At 45.7% G+C, this 21,968-nt stretch overlaps 2 protein-coding genes across 3 annotated transcripts in view; one reads left to right on the top strand and one right to left on the bottom strand.

Annotated features, from left to right (window-relative positions):
• The window catches only part of LOC135900937 (COMM domain-containing protein 7-like), a 34,328-nt gene extending 23,196 nt beyond the window's left edge, over positions 1-11,132 (bottom strand). The window contains exons 1-2 of one of the 2 annotated variants that reach the window (XM_065430545.1): positions 10,864-11,002; positions 87-165 (exon numbers count right to left, since the gene is read on the bottom strand). In XM_065430545.1, coding sequence (XP_065286617.1) covers positions 87-161 — 75 coding nt within the window. In that variant the 5' untranslated portion in view covers positions 162-165; positions 10,864-11,002. Of the gene's footprint in view, positions 1-86; positions 166-10,863 lie in introns of both variants that reach the window. The other variant, XM_065430544.1, reaches the window with a different exon arrangement.
• The window catches only part of LOC135900994 (meso-2,3-butanediol dehydrogenase-like), a 387,488-nt gene that overhangs the window by 5,009 nt on the left and 360,511 nt on the right, over positions 1-21,968 (top strand). The gene's annotated exons all lie outside the window — the stretch shown is intronic.

Genomic DNA, 21,968 nt, shown 5'->3' with positions numbered 1-21,968 from the left:
TAGGTGCGACTGGAGTTGAAGGTGGCTACAGAAAAGAGAGGGAGACAAATTGTTAAGAAATAACAGCAGCACTTGTGGGAAGGTACCTCAGTCCCAGGTGCTGTTGCGCAACCTCTCATCACATCAGCAATGAAGGTGGCCAGGTGCTGCTCAGCCTGCATGGACCTGGCAAGAGTCAAACAAAGCCATATATAGGGGTAGGTTGGTAGACGTTAAGGAGGCAGCATGAAAAGGAAGGCAGGACCATTGTTACGCCACTGGTTACTGTAAGTGGTGACCTCCACGTTTTCCCAGACGGTGGTCTTTCCAGAGTCAACGAAGGTGGTTGTATGCATGCTATGCCACAGACACTGTTGTGGGGTCGCACTAATTTTTTCATCATGTGGCCAAAATGCACACTAGAGCACCCAGCTTCAACCCTTTTTAGAAAATGGCAGTCGTCTACAGTTGATGTTTGCACAAATAGTTACGGGTCTTCCGACAGTAACCGCCGCTGCTGTTGAACCAATTGTGTCCTGTGCTTTTTTGGGGCTGCAGGTAGTAGCATACAAATTGATGATAAGGAGGTGACTATTGTGGCCACTATGACTAATGATCAGCATGGTCGCGCCGACTTACAAATGGGAGACAAAAGCTATGTGGAGACTACAGCTGAAAGGTCTGGGAGAGCAGAAACGTGATGTGGTTGGGAAACAGGAAAACATGTTTATTTATTGCATTTATATTTTTGTGACTAACTTGCAAACAAGTATGCACCCAATCCATAGGTTTGTGAATCGTTTAGCTTGCCAGTGAATGGTGAGACCAACTTCGAAACATGCCAGTAAGTAACTTTGTATTCTCATTACTTGCTGGCACTCACAAAAATGCTGTACTGCACTTGAAACAGTTGACTGAGCAGAAAATGTAAATGATATTACAGGTTACAAGACACTATGCCTTGCACGTAACATGGATCTCTGGGCCTCCAACAAATGCCTTTTCGACAAGCGGGACTTTGAGCATCTGAACAGTTGTTCAGTGTACTATTTCTCAATTTTTTTTTATATCTATCTACCAGTTAGCTCTGTATTCATTTTATCCCATGAACATCATTGTTTTTTAACCTTTCAACAACTTCAATTTTCCTTTTAAACAAGCCAATCAATGTCAAAGTACTTCATGCTTTGCAAGAGCCAAATCCCATTTGACTACCATATTGTGCAAGAGCCAATAGGATGACCACCGTAGCTGTGGCATGAGAGAAGAGGTTCTTCCATGAATGTGTGAAGATGTTTTGAGAAAAAGAAAGCCTGACCGAGCTTGTCTCATTCCATAAGGGCGCATTGCGCTCGGCAAAGGCTGGGCTGTAGAGGTGGGAATACACAGTGGTTAAGTCAATAGGGCAGGACAGAAATTGGAGAAGGTTTAAGATCTTGTAGGCTCGGTTACAGTAAATTTAGGAGCATCGTGAAGAGTATCAGACAGGTACTGCATTCTCCAACAGTGCTGCCTGATCAGGTAGGTAACCACACAATCTCAACAAGTGTGAGAAGACTAGTTTGGAGAGAGTTTACAAGAAAAGTAGGAAGTTCAGCTTGTAAGAGGAGTCACCATGTAGTCATGGAATCCATGAAAATGATAGGCAGGCCAAGTGGGATGGGGGAACACGGAGGCAAGCAGCTATGACAGTGTGTAGTTCGGCAAGCATGGCGTCAGTAAAACAGAGGACTTCCCTCTCATGGTTGAGCACAGGGGGTTTCAGAGAAACACCAGGGTAGAATTGAGAATGAAGATGCCAACGTCAGTGTAGCAGAAATAGCAATTTGGATGAGTGTGGATGAAATGCTCATAGTAAGAAGATATGAGCCTTGTGGCACTCTGCGTGCACATTACGGTCTTTGTTGCGGGCGAATGGCACGATCCGGAGCAGTGCAACATAGAATGATGAAAGTGCTGCAACAAAGTAGGGGAGAAGTAGAGATGGGAAAGCCGACACTTGCCAGTATGTGGTATCCCAGTGCCGAGGTTAAGTTCCTTGCTGCAACACTGAGTTAGGATTACTTTAGTGGTGATATGGGCACCCAGTTAAGCAGCTGTTACTGACACTGATCGGGAGGCTTAAAGCAATTTGCACTGTTTTCTGTATAAAGGTGTTACGAGCGTAAGATTTAGGTCTCGCCAACAAAGTAACAATAATAAGGGAGCTGGTAGCAAAAGTGAAACAGATCCACTGTAGTAGCAGTGGCTGAGGCATTGCAGAGGTGGGCACATGGTCGCAAGTTCAATCCCAGTCATGGCAGCTGCATTTTGACGGGTGTGAAATGCAAAAACACTTGTGCATTTAGATTTGAGTGCATGTTAAGGAACCCCAGGTGGTTAAAGTTATTTCAGAGTCCCCCCTTACGACATGCCTCGTAATCAGCCCGTGGTAACGGCAGATGAAACTTCAATTTTTGCTAAAGCAAGGTAGAAAAAGAATGTCCTGAAGACAAAGTTCCGATTCACATAGGCCTGCAGTGCATGAGGTGTACAATTTTTTTCACCTTGTCACAGAATGGTTCCAGACAATCAAAGAAGCTTTGCCATCAAATTAGTGCTTTTAGGGAGTTCACTACTTGGCTGGGGTTACAATCTAGCAATAGCATTGTGGAACGGGTTTGCCCTTAAAGGTGGTGGACAAAGAGGAGTGCACATTTAGCCTGATTGTTTGGGTGGCAGCTGAAGTAGAAGCAATGGCAACTTTGTATATCTACTGGTGAACCTGAGTAGGACTAGATGGTGATGTGATTGGCAATGACATTGTGAAGGATGGTATAGAAAGCAACGCCTGCAGCCACCACGCTTCATTTCTTGCAAGAACGACATGGTATATGAAGTGCCCTTATCCTGTGGCTGCTTCTATGCAGTCAGAGAAGTGCATGCACAAATGCCTGCATCAGCATAGGAATTTTAGCCACTTACCGAGACCAAAATACGCATGAGGTTCGAGAGGTGCCAAATAGGAAGGCATCGTCATGAATAAGCACACCATCAATCGTTCCTTGCAAAAAAGAGGTTTCACATCTTAAGAGATTAACAGCAGATACGTGCACTCAAGGGTGGTTTTAGTTCAGTTTTCCTACCCTGTTACTAATTTTTCACCTGCTATCTGGTATGAATATTGTAAACAAACATCCATTGTTAGCATGGTATCTCATGTAATCTAGCTTTTGTCCCATTTTTCTGCCATTTTTTCTGATGTTTCTTCACCATGCTAAGTTGCCAACCAGCTCACTTGTGCACCCTGCTCATAGACACTTTTGAGAAACGTGGGCGTTGCTACATTTTGCTGTTAAGATACTATGCATGAACATGAGAACAGGGATTCTATTTCCTCGAATTGTGTTACCCTAATGGGTGGGAGAGTCTGAGTCCAAAAGGAAAGAATGGTCAAGAGGAGTACTTAGATGAGTGTTTTGGGGGGTGTTATTCCAATAGTGCAAGGCCTTGCGTGGGGTGTTAAAGTCACCTATGGTAGTAAGGTGATAAGGTGGGAAAACAGGCGAGTAAGGTGCAAGTGAAATGAATCACCTAGGGTGGTGCTGAGGGTGCGAGTGGTGTACAAGAGTAGGAAAAGCAAGGGGGGCACAAGAAGAGGCAGAAATAAAGTGAATGGGGAGTCAGGAGAGAGTGTACACTACCTTGACTGACGTAAGATCCTTTGATACATAAGGGAGATGAATAGAGTAATAAACAAAAAAAAGTTGAGCGAGTTCTTCGAAAAAAAATTGCATTTGGTGGCAAAGTCTGCAGTGCAATGTACTACAGGAGGCGCCCTCGCTTGCCCGCAAGTCTCCAGCAGTTTCACTGCTGGCTTTCACAATTTGGCTTTTGCAAGTTATGCGATGGCATAGCTGGGCAAGCTTTTAGGGAGCGGAGAACACCACCGGTAAATTATACCGGTTAGCCACTTTTTTCAGGCTGTGCGTGACTTTATGGATGTATGGGATATGGATGTATGGAACCGGTGGTGTTCTCCACTCCCCAAAAGCTTGCCCAGCTAAGCCGTCGCATAACTTGCGAAAGCCAAATGCCTGGCTGTGAGAAGTATGGCCAGCGTTTCGTAATGTGTGCCACAAACGTCGTATATGAAATTCCTCTGGCCTGCAGGAAATCCTACATTGGACAGACGGGGCGTTGTGTAAATGACGGTGGCTTAGGGAACATGCAAAAGGCATAAAAAATAATGAAGGTGAGCGACGTGTGGATCACTGCAGGGCTTGCACCGATTGTTTTCCACGGTTCCGCGATGCGAGCATTTTGGATAGAGGCAGGCATCAGACATCGCGTGAAACATTGGAAGCCTTCTACATCAAGAAAGTGGGTCTGAACTGTGTTAGTGATACATCGATTTTTCTTTACGAGGCTGAGCTGAAGTTTCTATCGTGCTTACTCTGATAAAACTTTGTACTCCATGTTGCCTTGTACGCATGCGCAGTGCTTTGGAGGGCTATATATGTCAAGTGGTTTCGCCCTTATTAAACAGTTGAAGTAGCGCCCATGGTGCCGTCGTCTTTTTTGGGTGTGTTGTTTTCTTGCGCAAAATTTTTTCAGTATGCAAGATCACCAACTATCCCAGCAGTTAACTCTTCTACGGTAGTCACATTTTGCTTCATGGGGATTCTGGGACCGTTGGCTGCATGATGGGGTGAGGGGCAGGGAAATCTAAAGAATGACTGCCTGGTTGACTTGCCCGAGAGGGGAATTCTGCTGCAGCCTGTGAGATAGAGGCAACCTGGCTTCTTGGTCCACTGTGCAAGCAGTGGGGAATTTTGGAGGGGATATGGGGTGCACTGTGGCTCCTCGTGGGGCTGATATTTTTGGTTCAGTGAAGTGTTACAGCGGGGACAGAGGAGTTGGTGATGGATACCGCCAGTGTAAGCTGGGTAGGCAGGGGCATAGATTGTTGCCAAACTGATGGCTATTCCACATAGTTGGCATCTTTGATGGAGGCATGGTAGGTGGTGTGCATACTCCGCTTGATGGAGGGCGTGGTTCATGGCTGCTTGGATTTTGCAGCAAAGATCTCCAGCTTAGTGGTCCCTACCACAAAGGGGGCCACCTGTGTCATGAGGTTGGTCAGGCGAAGTGAGTGCGAGTCCACATGGGAGGCATTTTAGAACTGCAATATTAGGATAAATATACGTATGGTGACCAAGGACACAGCAGACATTAGAACTGTGCACGAGGCTTGTGTGGGGCACAGTGCACCATCACGCCCTGATAGTTCACCCATAGTGGAATGTGGGATCCAGAAAATGTGAAAAGGATGGTGTGCATCAAGCCCGTCATGAGAGCAGTGAAGGTACTTAAGGCGAGATCCTAGAAGGTTGCTGTGAGTTCAGCTGAGAAAGTTTACGATGCAATAAGATGCACGACTCCTGGGCAGGTGTTGGGTGGAAGGTAGGGGTGTGCGAATATTGAAATTTTCGAATACGAATCGAATACGAATAAGGCAAAAAACAGTCTTCGAATATCGAATCGAATATCGAATATGTGTGTAGAATTAAAAAGTTCAAAACGAGGTTACAATAGCTTTATTACCCTTTTAAGAATTTTATTGCATTTTACAAGGCTGCTTCAGGTTAAAGAGGCACTCATTATAGGTAATGCACTCAGGTAATGTCAGGTAATGCGCTCAGTCAGGTAATGTCCTTGTTACAGGTTATTGTAAAGGAAAATTAACTGCTTAACATGTTCAGAAAGTAAGCGCCCTCTATGGATTGTGACAACATTTCCACCGATAGAAAAGCTTCTTTCACTAGGAAGGTGGCAGGGATGGCCAAGTACTTCTGGACGAGTACACTTAAAAGCGGCTACTTGACGCGGCCAATGGACTGCTACCACTCGCAAGGATCCTTGGCCCTTTCCAGAAGAGGCTTTTTCGCATAGGCTGCAATTTCCTTCTGAGGGCCAGATGTCGAATGTGTCTTCTCCCTGTCATTAGATCGTCAAAAGCATTCCATAACCTCCTATTTTACATATATACATATGTAAAACATTATATATATATATATATATATATATATATATATATATATATATATATATATATATACACACGAAATTACGTCATATATCGTTATGAAAAAGTCCTGGAATAGAACTTGGTAAAAAAGAAACCGATACTGATCATGTCTCACGGGCGTTATGCAGATAGGCTGCAACAGAGCCTACAGATAATGAGCGGATTATGCGAAGTTCTTTGTGAACAAACATGTTCTTAGGAGAATGCGTAGCAAGCATATAATTCGTTAATTGCTCAATTATTCACAGTCTGTCCGAATATTCGCCGTTTCTACCATTATTCGGCCGTCCTCGAATATTCGGAAATTTCCGAATATGCATTCCTCGAATCGAATACGCTTCTAATAAAGAAAATATTCGATTCGTATTCGAAATTTCGAATATTCGCACACCCCTAGTGGAAGGGCTTGGTAGACTTGGGCAGCTTGTTGAAAGTTTGGGATGGTGAAAGGATCCAATGCCAGAAGCTTTGAGTTTACAGAAGGCGTATAGCAGGTGAAAAGTGTGATGATACTCTCGGGCAAAATACGACTGAGGACAATGCAAACTTCTGTGTTGTCTAATTGGGAAGTTAGCCAAGTGAGCACTTAAGCTTACAGGGTGGAATTTCAATAAGGAACAAGCCTTGTGATGGCAGGTATATTAGTTTTCCAGGGGGTGCAGACGATGTGCTGGTAGAAGGAGTACGCTGGCTCATGCACTTGCAGGACTTACGTGTTGTCCAACCTTGAGCATTGCTATTGCAGGTGGGAGCTGTTAGGCCTGTGCCATACTCATACGTGTTCCTACGTATCATTAGGCCTGTAGAGCCAGCGATGAGGTGGGGCCATGAAGGCTGCAGTAGAAAGTTGACAGTCAAGTGCCTTTAGTGAACTATGGTGCCTGGCTCTCCAAGCACATGGCACTTGGAGCGGCCCAGGCATGGGACAGCAGGCAAAGAAGGGTGGCAGGCATCATATTGATGCTTTCAGAGTGCGCCAACGGCATGTTTATTCTCTTTGGGTGGCTGTGGGGTCATCAGGTGGAAAGTGACAGTAACAGTCAATAGAAAGAGTCACAAGTAATGGCCATGTACGGCACCAGGAAGGCCAATTCCTGCTCTGTTGAAGTGTTCTTCTGAAGCTCAGTGGGCCTTTCCAACTTAGTTGTGCCTGGACTAGCATAGCAGTTCTTTTTTCTTTAGTAGATTCAGGTGGCATTTCAAGCCTAAAAATGCAGCAACTTGGATGAGCATCCAAACTGAGGATTTTAAGTACAAGAACTCGATGCTCTACCTCTACTCTGAGCCACCTCCGTGATTATCTGTTCAACCCTTTCCCTACCAACCTTTTTTATTATAAGCACAATTTCCCGAAAATTTTTCATGACCGATTCATTTCATTTAGCTTACATTATTGCAATATCAGCACGTCATTTCTTATTTTCTGTCAATTTATATCTTTTACTGTCACTAATATTTTTTCATCTTTATGAGTTGCAGATAAGCAAGGCAACAGAAACACTGCACATGAAGCGCAATATTTCTTGGTATAGAAGTCAAGCATACTTTTGTTACTCTCCATGAGATGCATTATTCCTGGTGCAGTGTAGAAAAAAAATCGCAATAGCACCTGCAGCAAAGCGTTTTTGTCAAGCCGCATCCATGCGAGAGAGGTCGCCAGAGATTTTTAATCTCTCGTGCAATTTAGTAGTTACTAAGTTGAAGCTCAGAACATGACTACTGGAACTTTCCAGGTCTAATTGTTTACTTGATGTGAATAAACATCCAAAAACACAATTAGATCACTGGAAAGGCCATTGTTGCTGCAGCTACGTCACTCTGTGCTGCCACTTTTAAAATCCAGGGTAGCCCAACGCCCGCTTTGTTACTGCCAAGTATACCCCCAGAAAATTAGTTTTCTGGGAAGCTGGTGCCATTTAATAGTGCAGCATTGGCACCAATATGAAATGACTTCCACTTGTCCGTGGTACTCGGGAGAACAAAGGAAATCTCTTGACGAGCAACTCTTCTCTCACATATTTTGGAGGAAACATCAAGATGAGTGAGACTCGTCCTTGGCATGAATACGGTTCATCAACAGATATCCCGAAGTGGTCAAAACTAAATTACTTCTATATATTTTATATTTTTAAACTGATGTAAAATGGTTTTGTTCAGTAATGCTTGAGCTGATTTGTTTTTGCCACTAAAGGGTCTGACAACGAATTTTTATGATGCCCATTTTTTTTTAGTGCAATCGAAAGCTTACTGGTCAGAGTGTCCAGTCACACAGTGGTAATGTGCTTAACGCCATGAAACATTTTTGGTGAGAACGTTTTGATCTGCAGTGAGGATGTAGTCATACGCTGTAAACATGCTGACAGGTGAGTGTGATTAATTATGCATCAGCATTGGTCCAAAGCAGACAAGTGTGGCTCTAGTTTGGGAAAGCATATTTTGTTTGTCAAGTCAATGTTCTTGCGCTTCATGTTTTTCTGAAATGTTGAAATATTTCTACAATAATGGCTACATGCTTTTGTGGTTTATTGTCCAACTGCTTTGGCCATACACATGTCAAGGCATTTTTTTTAGCCAAGCCAAGCTCAGTGGCAGGATATGATAATAGTGCTATTATTAATGTCTATTCGATTCAATCGATTCAAAGAAGTTTCTTTGCAAGTTATGCACCTATTTATGGTGAAACACTAGTTGATGGCATATTCTATCTCACAGGGAGACCACAGAACTCGGGGTACTCACTCATAAACTCATGCGCGTACAAAAGTGGTTAGAAACAGTGGTTAAAAAAATGCTCAGGTGCACCACAATGCAATGAGGGATGCAATTCAGGTGGATGTTGGTCCCTTTAAGGCAGAATGTATTAACGATCATTCAACTCTGAAATAAAATATATCATGTCTCTTTTGATACAAAGCAGTTAAATTAGACAAAAATGCCCCACTTTCCTACATAGCTTGCAACAACAGCATTGGATCTGCCATAAGTTCTTCTTGGGGGTGGGAAGGGGGGGGGGTGCAGAGATGTGTTCCTGTGCAGAAGTAAGTCAGCCAATGTGGCCACTGCAGAGAGAGGAAAAAATGTGAAAGAAAGAAGAGAAGGAAAGCGGACAGGACAAAAAGGTTTGAGAATCTATCATACCTCTTCTTTCCCTGGAACTTTTTCCCCTCAACATAATATTTATAGCCCATTACCAACTGGCCCAACAGTCAATCATAAAAGCAAAGTAGTTGGTGTCAACATTGCCTTTTGTACGAATGTATCTTTTGGTTTTGATGCTCATTCTGGATTTCAGTTAAAGTCATGTTCTATTTGTACATATGTAAACTTGATCACATATCTGCCAACATTTTCCCGTAAGGATACAGGGACCCCTTCAAGCGGCCACATGACAAGCCTTTTGTTTCTGTTTAGCTTATTTATTTCGTATACGAAATGTAGGAATGAAGAGAACTGAATTTAATATGCTGGGGTGTGTCATTTGATTAATATGCAGTAGAACTGCTAGCACTATTTTCATGCTTGATCATGGAGTGATTGGAATGTAGAAGGTTTTTGTTAATATACTCAATACTAATGATTGGACAAGGTGGGAAACAAGTATGCCAATATAACCATACTATCCAGTAAACAGTTTCAAAAGATTCTGCACATTTGTGCATGTATGAACATGCGTTCAGAAGGTGACATTCTGCCACTTTACTAGCAACATAATACTAAAATGTATGATTTTGTCAGACTTATCGTTGCAGGCCTTCACATCATGTGATCCCTTATTTGTTTTAGACTTTGTAACCGAGCTATTATGATTTACAAAAAAAAACAAATATGCCTTGCAGTCTTCCTTGGCATTGAAAGCAGTTACAAAGCTTACAGGCATATAAGGAACTTGGTAATGGTTTTCAAATAATGTCCAAGTTCCCATTGGCTCTCATGCATGAGAAGAGAATTCGAAGTTTTGGATGGGAAAGAAGATGGACAATGCAAACAGGTGTGTGAGAGAAAAAACAGTGGTTAACATGAGTAAACTTTTTCCAGCAATTCGGTCATAGCGACAGGTTGCAGTCATTAGATCTTATGCAGCATCATTTTCAGAAATTCCCGAAATCACACGGGTAAAGTTCTTGCATCAAGGAAATTGTTAATATGTAGACTTCATATGCAGCCCCATTTTTCAAAACGAGCGAGCTCATAAGGTAGTTATGAAATCAATGAAGCTTCGATAATATTTACAAATGAAAACGCGCGTATAATCAAGCGGTACTTGACTGTCGTTTGCACTGTAATTTCTAAAATTTTGCCCCGATACGGCTGCTTCGTAACAGGCTAGCTAGTGACAGCCGCAATTTAATTTATCATAGCAACTATTTATTACTATTATTCTATTTTATTCTTTTGCAGTGAAGGTTAGAATACATGCTGACAACAATGAGTGTCGCAGACAGCACGGCACGGTGCATAGAGTGGCATAATCTACAGTACACAACAGCCCAATGCGCCCGAAATTTCTGTGGTAATGCCTAAGGGTATGATATACTATATCACGACAAATTATCGGCTACATTGAAGCATCTTCATGGCGAAGCAAGACAAGAGAAGAAATTAAACAAAAAGTTAACGTCAGGAAGTGAAAATTCTCTTATGAAAGCAGTGGATTGATAATACGTCACAAAGACACGGTGTTAGCTCAAACGGGCATCGTCCTCATCTCACAAGGCATACTATCAAATGTACTGTGCACATGCGACAACACAGCGGCAGAATCAACGATAATCTGCACCTGCTTTTAAGATAAATGAATGTTGGAGAAAACTCACGTCGCCACTCGACGACGGCGCTGACACCGTAGACGTGCGGCAGGTAGCTTCGACGAGGTGAGAGAATTGCTCAGCACTTAGCGCATTCACAGCCTGTATGTCCGCAAGCACGACACTGCTGGGCTTGCCGCCCGAAAGCTTTACGTCTTCAGCTTTCATGGCTACACAGAAAGAGCACGCCAAGAAGCGCCCTTGTGAGCGTGGTTCCCACCGGCTGCAGCACACACATGCACACACCCCCACTTGTTAGGCACCCACTCTAAGCGGATAAGCCTTTCTTCATTTGGCTTTTTCAGAGCCAGACGCGCCGACATATTGCACACCAGACGGCGCACCATTCCATTGTTAGCGCTTCAGAATGGCTTCAGAATACGTAGGCGTTTAAATGATAACTTACTTGTTCTTACTCAGAGTATTGAATAATTAAAAGTAGAAAGCAGACCGTTATATGTGGCCTTTTTAGACATTACAAGAGCCTATGACAACGCTGAACGCGACGTTTTGTGGTATATTCTAGAAGAGGAAGGCATGAGTGACGATTGTCTACAGCTTTTGAGAGAGATTTACCCAGAAAATACCGTTTGCGTTGAATGGGGAAGGGATGAGGAGCGAGGAGAAAGTTCATATTAACAAGGGATTGAGGCAGGGGTGCCATTTATCCCCACTGCTGTTTATGATGTACATGGTGAGGATGGAGAGAACGCTAGAAGGAAGTAATATCGATTTTAATCTCTCATACAAACAGGCGGGTACAGCAGTAGAGCCGCAGCTTCCGGGTTTATTTTATGCGGATTACATTGTTCTGCTAGCTAACAAGCAAAGTGATTTGCAAAGTATGGTTAATATCTGTGGACAGGAAGGCAACAATTTAGGTTTAAAATTTACTGTCAGAAAATCAGGTGTTATATGGTATTCATTGAAAATAGTCAACAGACGGTGGCGATACAGGGCCAGGAAATACCTCGGGTAGCAGAATATAAATACGTTGGTACATGAATAAATGAAAACAATAGATATATGGAAACACAGGAAAAAACAATAACAGTGAAGGGGAAGAGAAATGCAGCCACAATGAAGCACACAACGCTATGGGGATACAATAGGTACGAGGTGCTCCGAGGTATGTGGAAAGGTGTAATGGTTCCAGGACTTACTTTTGGAAATGCGGTTGTTTGCTTTAAATCAGGTCTACAATCAGGACTCGACGGGAACCAGAGGTCGGGGACGCCTCGCATTGGGCGCTCGCGGGAGGGCTACAAACGAAGCTGTGCAGGGTGATATGGGCTGGACCAGTTTTGAAGTGAGGGAATCTCACAGTAAAAATTATTATGAAGAAATACGGAGGGATCTGGAAGAAAGTAAATGGCTGGGAGAGTGCTGAAGTATCTGCACAGGAAAAACATTGACTCACAGTGGAGAAAAACAACTAGGAAGCTTGCCAGCAAGTATGCGGCCTGTAGGGTTGACAACACAGCTACAAAGAACGATAAGCGGAATGTAAGACAGGCTGAAATAATCTCATGGGTGGCGGCAATGGAAAAGGTACCTGTCATGAGTAACTACTGAAGAGGAAAAAACGAAATCAGCAAAGAAACAATTTATGATAACTCAAAGGGAAGCTCATTACTTTTCGAAGCGAGATCGGGATGCCTTAGAACACGCACCTATATAAAGCGAGATATAAGAAGGAAGAAGAAGCATGTGCTTGCTGCGCTAAAGCTAGGGAAACGAGGGAGCATGCTTTATTAGAATGTGAAGACGTCTGTCCAGCGGTCGATATAGGCACAATTGGCCTCCTTGAAGCCCTTGGTTTCAGCGAGAGCACTGAAAAAGTAAACATGTCCGCGATAGAGGTTAGTAGAGGCGATTGGAAGACTGGTGGAAGTAGGGAAGCGACAAAAAAAAGGAGAGCTACAAAAGCAAAGTTCGCGATAGGGGGTCAGAAAAGTTGGTTGTGAGAGTTCATAAAGTTTTTTTTTCTTTTTTTCTATTTTAACTTAGGTAGGGAAATTAGGCAGTATAATAGCAAGAGCTTGGTGACGCAAGCCATCGTCGCGTTCTACAGGGGACGCTCATAACATCCATCCATCCATCCTTCCGTCCGTCCGTCCGTCTGTCCATCCGTCCGTCCATCCGTCCATACGTCCATCCATCCATCCATACAACCATCCATAGAGTTTCCTAGGAAACTCCATGGAAACTCTATGCATCCATTATAGTGTACTAGAATATACATCCATCCACCCACCCAGCGCGAGGTGGCGTTGGTATGGCGCCGCGAATTTCAAACTGCTCCAAACGCTATGGCGAAGCATCACAGAGGGAGGCAGCCAGCGGATGAGTCACTGGTGCGCTACGACAGGTGCGATAAGTGGCTTTACTTCGATTAAACAACTTTCGAAGATGTTGAAGCAGCGAACGCGGCAGAGGATTTCATGTGCAAGCCGTGCATTCGGACGGACAGCCTACTTGGGAGCGTACAGGCTGCGGAACCGGAAGTGACCAGGCTCAGAGTAGGGGTGGGAAACCTACTGGAGAAATTGTACGGCGCAGAAACTGAGATGGCGGCACTGCGCGATACGCTGCAGCTGGTGCGAGCCGAAGTTCCGGGGATTGCGGAGCAGCCCCTGCAGAATGATGCGGAGACGTCGAACCCAAGTAAAGACATGCAAGGGCGGGAAACGCCCGTTTGTTCCTTGGAGGAAACCCCTAGAACGCAAGCTGACACGCCAAGATGTATCGAAGGCACAACGTCTAGTTCGGCGAAACAAGCGGAGAATGGTCCTCAACCGCATACCAAAGACACCCAAGTGCAATTGGAATCAAAATATACATCTACGGATGTCGAGACAATGAAGGGGATGAGTTTTCTCCGTGTGTGAGTCACAAGTGAGCCTGTCTTCACAGGAAGACGTCACTAATTCGACACGCGGTTAACTGGCCACGAACAAGACGTCCCCTACCGGTCACAACTGATGACAGCAGTGATGTCAGGCAGAACGACAGCTGCAAGCATCGCAAGGACCCTACCCAGGCGGACGCACCCCGTGAGGAATTGCTGCTGGGCAACGGCAATGTTACCCGAGTGACGGCGGCACTTCGACGTCTACTGGGGAATAAGGTGAGCGTGAAGGCCTCCTCTACGAGACACGCTACAGTCAAGTATGCGCACTGGTTGCTGCTTCGCCACCACGGCCAATTAACTAATACCACCCCCACCCCCTTTATTACCCCTGCACTAGGCACGGCATGATGTGCTTAAGGAAGCCCAATCCGATGTTTCTGCAGCTATCCAAGAAATTGGGACCGCGTACGCACCAGCGCTCTTTGTTTGCTCTCTACCGGGGGGTGTCCACGCGGGGCAAGGAGGTACAAGCGCGAGCAGTCATGCTGAACTCGCAAATTATCAAGCTGTGTGCCTCTGCCAGTGCAAAGTTCCTGGACAACACACGAGTGCAGGAAGGAGAGGGACATTTCGCGCGGGACGGAGGTCACTACCTTGCCCACACAGCACATCAAATTGCCGGTTACATCAGGAAAGCAGCTCGCCATTCTTTAGGACTTGGGGAAGAAGAGAGCGCAGCTCCCAACCTAGCCACCCCAAGAGAAGAAATTATCCAACTGGGAAAGTGCCCGTCACAGCGTCACAGTGCCTCTACCCACAGGCTCCCAGATTGGTTACCTCAAGCCTGTAACAGAGTTCTCTCAGCACGCGACTTGCTCGCGACTTGAAGACGCGACTTGCTCTTCCTACGCCGGAACAAAGGGGCCAAATCAGTCGAGGTGCGGCCACAGTTTCCTGTGCTTCCCAGTGTCAACCACCGGTGCCGATGCGTTGGATTTAGCTGCTCAGCCGGTACAGACCAGTGCAAGCTGCTTCCTTGGCGCAACCCTCCCTGAGCCCGTCGATGGTGTGCCCGACAGACCAGGCCATGCTGCCTCAGCCAGTATCCCACATGCCACCTTCGGCAACGCCTCAGTCACTTCCTCCATCTCGTGCAATGCCGCCGCCCAATGTGAAATTCGACATGACCCGCATGGTTGGCGACCTAGTGTGCCAACACATGGACCAGCAGTGGTACCAGACCCAGATGGCAAGCGCCAGACAACACGCTTTGTAGCTATCGCACAGCTCCCTACGTAAATGTCACGGCAATACAGGGTGATACAGTCTAGCAACAACGTACAAAGGGCCACAGGGCCGGTCAGGCAACACACCCGCAAAAAGAAACCCCTTTCGAAGTCGCAATGTTTCAGATTGGGGTTCTTAAACCTCAACGGGGCTCGTCGGGAGTAAAAGGGGTGGAATTATATGGTACTTTCAGTTAGAAAAGCTTTCTGTCTACGCAGTGGCAGAAACACACCTTAGGAACCTTGAAGAGCCCCCAATACAGTTAGTGTGGGGCTAGGTGGGCCCGAACAGATCTACACAAAGTCGCAAAGAGGGAGGGGTTGGTTTGTTGTGACGTCGCGGGCTTCAGTGGCAACACCTGGAGGAGGACTGCAGAGACCACCTTAGGGTAATTGGGAAACTGTCTGGCGTGAGCACTGCAGTGTGTGTTGTGTACCTGTCAGTGTAAGGTCTCGATGAAGAAAATGTGCAGCTTATGGAGTGTGTCAGCAACGACGCACGAAGGCTGCGGGGAGGCAAGGAGCTCGTCATTATTGGCTACTTAAACGGCCATCTGAGTGAACTATGTGGCCGTACTGATGCAAATGGCAAGCTCCTTCTAAGGTTAGTGAATTATTTAGACCTTGTGACTGCAAATCTTGAACCACACTGTGAAGGACAGTTCACATGGTGTGCTCGTGGCAGTAGCACAACCATCGACTATGCCCTTCTCTCACCCCAGCTTGGAATCTGTCTGAATAGGTGCATGATGGAGGAGGAAGGCACGTGTAGCCGCAGTAATGACCACAATCGGCTAAGGCTCGACTTTAGTCACTGAGGCTGATATGACCCTAACAGCAAAAGACAGTGGAAATCCTGCCTATACTTGCCAAGCCGGGCCATCGAGGCGGTCGCCACGAACTTTGAGGCCAGTGAAAAAAAGGCTACGGGCCACTACCTGTGAGGAATATGTGTCTGCCCTCTCGTCTGTTATGCAGGGCCACACGGTTCTTTACATACGGTCAACACGTGCGATGACAAATCCATGGTCGGACGGTGAGGTTGAGGAGACATGGCAGACAAGACGCAAGGCTAATTGGGAGCACCGCAAAGCCATCAAAATGGTGGATACAGACGCTTCCACAGTTACGTGGGTGCAATAGCTGTATCTCAAACAAAAGGTGCAAGCGTTGGCGCAATCCAAGGTCGCCCGACATAATCTGCAGCTCATGCAGGCTTTACGAGAGGAGGGCAAGCCGGAAGCCCATAAGTTTTGGCTATATGTGAGGTCACTCGAAAGGAGAGAAAAGGTGTCGCATATACCTGTACAGCTCAAGAATGTGGTGACCGGCCAGCCAATCACAGATCTCAAAGGGCGCCTCACTCAGCCCGTGACCCTTATGTATGGCGCCCCTGGTGTGCAGAATGTTAAATATGGGGACTCTGAGAACTCACTGCCTGCAGCTCCTCCACTCGCTAGCAGTTGTGGGTCGACAGAGCTACATTGCGAGGTCGAGCAATCGGATGGTGGATCGGGGTCTGGTGCATCTTAGCGCACGCACATCTGCTGGACCAGGTGGTATGCGAGCACGTTTAGTGAAGAGCCTGGGGCCTAATGCACTGGAACAACTTGCTGCTCAGTTGACTGGCATCCTTCGAGGCACACAGATCCCATTGGACTTGCAGTAGGGCCGCATAACGTTTATCCCCAAGCAAGGAAAAAAAGACAGTTTCTCCAAAGCTACCGACCGATCAGGGTCACAAGCGTTCTTTACTAGTTGTTCGTCCGAGGGCTGAAGGACTGGGTCTGTGCCTGGGCAGAGGCTAACTAAGCACGTGCTGACTGAATTACAGAACGGCTTTCGTTCGGGTCGCCGACTGGAGAACATCTTTATCCTCACTCAATGCGCGGAAATTCCTAGGTGCGAGGGACGGTCTCTGCTATGCTGCTTCCTCTACATTGATAAGGCATACGACAATGTACCGCATGCACCTTTGTTTGACTGCCTTGCCGCTTTGGGTCTGCAGGACGCGTTGTTGTCAATAGTCCTACGTTTGTATACGGGGAACAGCGCCACGGCGCACTTTGTGGCTGTTGAGTCCGAGCCTGTCAGAGTGGTCGGGAGTCTTCGTCAAGGTTGCCCGCTGTTGCCACTGCTGTACATCGTTTATGTCTCCAGCACTGAGAGAAAGCTTTTGAACTCAGGCCTCGTCTTCCGCCTCAGCTACACCGCCTCGGTGATAGACGAGAACAACAAACTGCCGGCCTTGGCTTTTGCGGGTGACCTAGCGGTGGTGGCACAGTGTGCACGGTACCTTCAAGCCTTGATAGATATCTGCCAGTCGGAGATCTCTGGTCTAGGACTGTGCTTCAGTATATCTGTATATCTCAATATTACCGATGTAATGGTCAACGGTCTATATTAGTCAATTCAATATTTTCCACTGTTACTCTTATAAATTAACTTCATTCTGCTTTTTCGCCAACTGTCTGGTATCTGTCGATTTTTGAAGGTTTTTTCTGCGGCTTTCAACAGAGTTTCCTTACCTTTTGGTCCTAGTTCATAAACCAACCTAACGGGTACCTCGTCGTGACTTTGTACTTAAAAAATTTCTCTTCAGATTTCTTGCAGTGGAAATTTGTCAGCACCAGTTCCTTTTTCATCTGGTTCTCTTTTACGCTATCTTTTTTCCTCAAATACAACCTCGTCGTTGACTTTTAACGATTCCACTGTTATTTCTGCTTATCCAGAGAGAGCTTAAAGATTAAATTATGGGGTTTTACGTGCCAAAACCACTTTCTGATTATGTGGCACGCCGTAGTGGAAGGCTCCGGAAATTTCGACCACCTGGGGGTCTTTAACGTGCACCGAAATCTAAGCACACGGGTGTTTTCGCATTTTGCCCCCATCGAAACAGTTGCCGCAAGATTTTCAGCGGTCTTCGAAGGGATGCCACGTTGATCTTGCGAGTGTAGTTGCAAATGTCAATGCGTTTTTTCGTTTTCTTTTTCGAGTCATGAACATACCTTATGTTTTTCTTTATTTTGGTGAGTTGGTTCTCGCGCTTAGCCTCAGCTACATCTTTTAGGAATTTCGTTACATTTTTTGAAAGTGTCTCCGTCATAACCCACTGCGCATTTTCGGGACACAAAAGAGCACCATTGAATTTTGCAAATTTCGATTTGGTGAAGTTCATAGACTGCCGACATATGTTTACTTTTGTGTCAGTAACATGCGACATGTCTTTCGTGAGATTTTCATGCTTCATTTCTAATTGAAGAAAGAAATGAGATAAGGCTTTTGCAAGTCCCTTTATCGTCCTCCAAGGCTTGTATGATGTAATCACTTATACGAGAGTGTGGCCGAAGCAGCCTCCTTTTGGGAGCCTGGCAGTCTCGGAGCGCCAGTTCAAGGACCGCTCGGCGCAGATGCAGATGGTGCAGACGATATATATGCTTTCTATCACAATGTGCTCGTCGAGATCCTGTGCACCAGACGTGGACGTACACTACAGAGTTAGTTAGCGAGGCGCTAAAATCTTCATGGGGAACCTCATCTGCTTTTTTTCAGCTTGCTCTTTGCTGGTTTCGTAAAAGAATAATGGAAGCATCACAGCGCGAGATTACTTGCCTCGATGACGTGACTGTCACAGAATACTCGAGGGGCCTCGCTTCTGTAAGACTAACTGGTCTAATGAGTTGGAGACCCGCATATCCTATGTATCGCCGCCCTGTTGCCCGTTTCCATCGGTTCCCGCGGAATTCGGGCCAAGTTTCAAACTGAGTCTGATATATAACTGCGGGTGCAGGATGGCTTTCACCGAGAAGGAATGAATTTGCTCAAAGTGTAATGATTTCTTAGCATTGACATTATGCATACAAATTTTACAAAAACAAACGACTGCAAGAGAAATCCGATAAATGCACTTGAAGTTTGGCATGCTCTGCTTTAAGGCTTTTACCTAACTTTTTCTGCATGTTTCAGACACACCTTATTTTCGCCAAGTTTCAACTTCAGAAGCTCGACATTATTTTGCAATGCATCACTGTGCCGTAACTCACTGCTGCAATGGCTTTCTTAGTAAATTTTCACCGACTTTCGGAGCGGATGCTATGGACATCGTTCCCCACGTATAGTGGTAATGACACCTTCCTTGCAAAAAAAAAAAAGGCTGTATGCTAGAAAAATTAATCTTATAATGCCATGCGGCGCGTTGCGGAATTCGTTATTCTCGTTGAGCTTGGTACTATTTAGAGACATGCCCTGGCGCCGTACTTCCTGTTCATTAACGCGATGTTACTAACATCGACGACGGCTCGAATGGAGATACAATTACGCTATAAGAGCTATGTGTGTAAAATGTAATAGCATATTTGGATGACATAGCGGGAGCCATGTGAATTGAAGCTTTAATTAAGCGATTAAATATATGCTACTCAATTTACTGAATGTTGTGTGTACAACTGTATTTATTTTCATCCTATTCAACGCTCATTCTGCTGCACTGTTTACGCTTCTGCGCTACAAAAGTCACAAGTTTGACCTCATGCAATGATTATGTCGATGCAGTACATTGCTCGCAAAATATTCCGAAATGAAAGCTCTAAGTCAGGCGCATGTACAGATCAAAACATTGATTGACGCGGCCATGTGACGAAGACGAAGGTGATCTTTGAAGCTTGTCGGGGAAACAACAACAACAACAAAAGATAGTAATGAGACGTGTATGCACAGGAAGACGACAAATATTTAAATACCCTTGAGGATTCGATATCTTTTATTTCACAGTGGCACCTGCGCAATCTGGGGTATTGGCCAAGAATGAACATATATATATATATATATATATATATATATATATATATATATATATATATATATATATATGAGAGATTTGAGAAAATCGATGAAGCAGTTGTACAACATGAGCTAATTTATTAGGAGGTCTGAATGCTTCAGATGTACCTCTCAATCAACATTGCATATCCACATTTTATATAACGGTGTATTGTTTTAATACGCAGAACATATGCCGGTGAGCTCACTGGCCCAACATCGTCGACCGAAATTCTGTGCAATGCAAAACGGAGCCTCCGGCGGCTATCAAGGTGGAAAGTCGGGCCGGTTCGTTGCTGGAGCTTGTATTAATATTGTCTGATTACTTCTTTGTGAGCGTATTTTCTGGAATCTTGCGTTACTAATGAGAATGCAAGCGTCAAGTGGCACCTACCCAGTTGAAAAAGAATAGGATAGCAAAATAGAAGTTCAGAAAGATGTAAGAAGCCATTGAATTAGGGGTGAATGAACATTCGAAATTTTGAATACAAATCGATTCGAATAGTCGCTGTTATTCGGTTCGAGGACTCACCATTTGAAGTCCCCGAATGTTCGTTTCTTTTACATACATAAGACACAACAACAATTATTGATGTCTCGATGGAGAGAGGACAATGTAAGGCAAGACTGTTCCGATAATCCTGCTGATAGAGAGCTATCTATAGAGAGCTATCTTGCGCACGCAAGGGAGGAGGGGGGAATCCTTGCTGTGTTGCCGCGCGCGCTACGGAGGGAGCGAGGCCAGCGAGGCAGTCTGTGCGTACCAGCAGGGAAAGTGGGGGAAGGTTAGCACGCTTCTACTCCGGCTGGCCGCGGATGCTCATGGCCCGGGTGAGGGCGGCCGAGCGCGCGCTATCTTGGAGGTAATCTGCGGTGCGAGCAAATGATAGGCAACCCGCTATAGCTGATGGCTTCGTGTTCGCTGTGGCCTCGTGGGCCCAGTTCGGTTTGAAGCGACATGCAGCGCGAAGGGCTCGTCACTGCTGCTGCTCTTCATCATGTCAGCGTCCCGACAGCCGAATCCCATTTATTTATTTATTTATTTATTTATTTATTTATACCACGAACACGCCTGGTGCGGGGTTTTACATGAGGGATGGGTATTACATTTGCGTCAGGTCTTCGATGAATGACTTGAAGTGGCTAGGATTGGAGCGCAGCGTTGGTGGGCAGATGATTCCAGTAATTCGCTGTTCGAATAAAAAATAAGTTCAGATGCGCAGTGGTGCGCGCAGGTGGTGGATACACAGCTTTAGAATGACTGTTGCGGAGCGAAAGGCGATGAGCAGGTATGATAATCGAGCGAGCAAGAGGCGAGTGGTAAATGGTAGAGGGACAGGCGCGCTATTTTTCGGCGTGACTCAAGACTGGGAAGATTATGGGCCAGACAATGAAATCTTCCTTACCTCAGTAAGGAAGCCTTCATTGCAGTGAGGCCACCTTATGTCACTCTGAAAGGTTCCTTACTGAGGCGCCCTCGGTGAAGGCTTCCTTGGTGCTTCCTTGGTACTTCCTCAGCATAAGAAGCCAAACAATGAAATCTTCCTTACCTCACTAAGGAAGCCTTCATTGGGGTGAGGCTACCTTATGTCACTCTGAAAGCTTCCTTACTGAGGGGCCCTCGGTGAAGGCTTCCTTGGTGCTTCCTCAGCATAAGGTAGCTCCAAAGCTACCTTCATGCGTCCTTACGCCGCTCCTGGCCCTGAACGAGCGCTTCACCTCACTGCTTAACCACGTGGCATTCGCTTGCGCATGCGCACTGTCGCCCACCTGCGGAGAAGCGCGAGCACGGTACGTCTTGCCAGGCATGTTCGTTTCAGTCACGCGTGCGGCATGCAAGCATTGCTAGGCGTTGCTAGGCGTTGCAAGACGCCGGCGTGCCAGCGTTGCTGGAGCACATCAAGTTTTGCACTGTAATGCGCAACTTTTTTTTAACTTTAGTAAACGAAACTAGAAGAAAGCGTCCACGCTTCTCTATATTAGCTATTCAATTTAAAGATTGTGCAACGATACAACATTTTTTAATAGAATAATGGTGTTCGCGGAAAGATTTGAAGAGATAATCTCGAACCCAGGCACGCGGCAACCGCTCCTTAGGTGAGGACGGGTGAAGGGAGCTTTCAGAGTACGCTTGCTTCCTCCATCGGTCCTTCGCT

The sequence above is a fragment of the Dermacentor albipictus genome, chromosome 2 (assembly GCF_038994185.2).
Source record: "Dermacentor albipictus isolate Rhodes 1998 colony chromosome 2, USDA_Dalb.pri_finalv2, whole genome shotgun sequence".
Classification (NCBI taxonomy): Eukaryota; Metazoa; Arthropoda; class Arachnida; order Ixodida; family Ixodidae; genus Dermacentor; species Dermacentor albipictus.
Note: the sequence above shows the minus strand (reverse complement) of the source record. Positions and strands in the feature narration are given on the sequence as shown.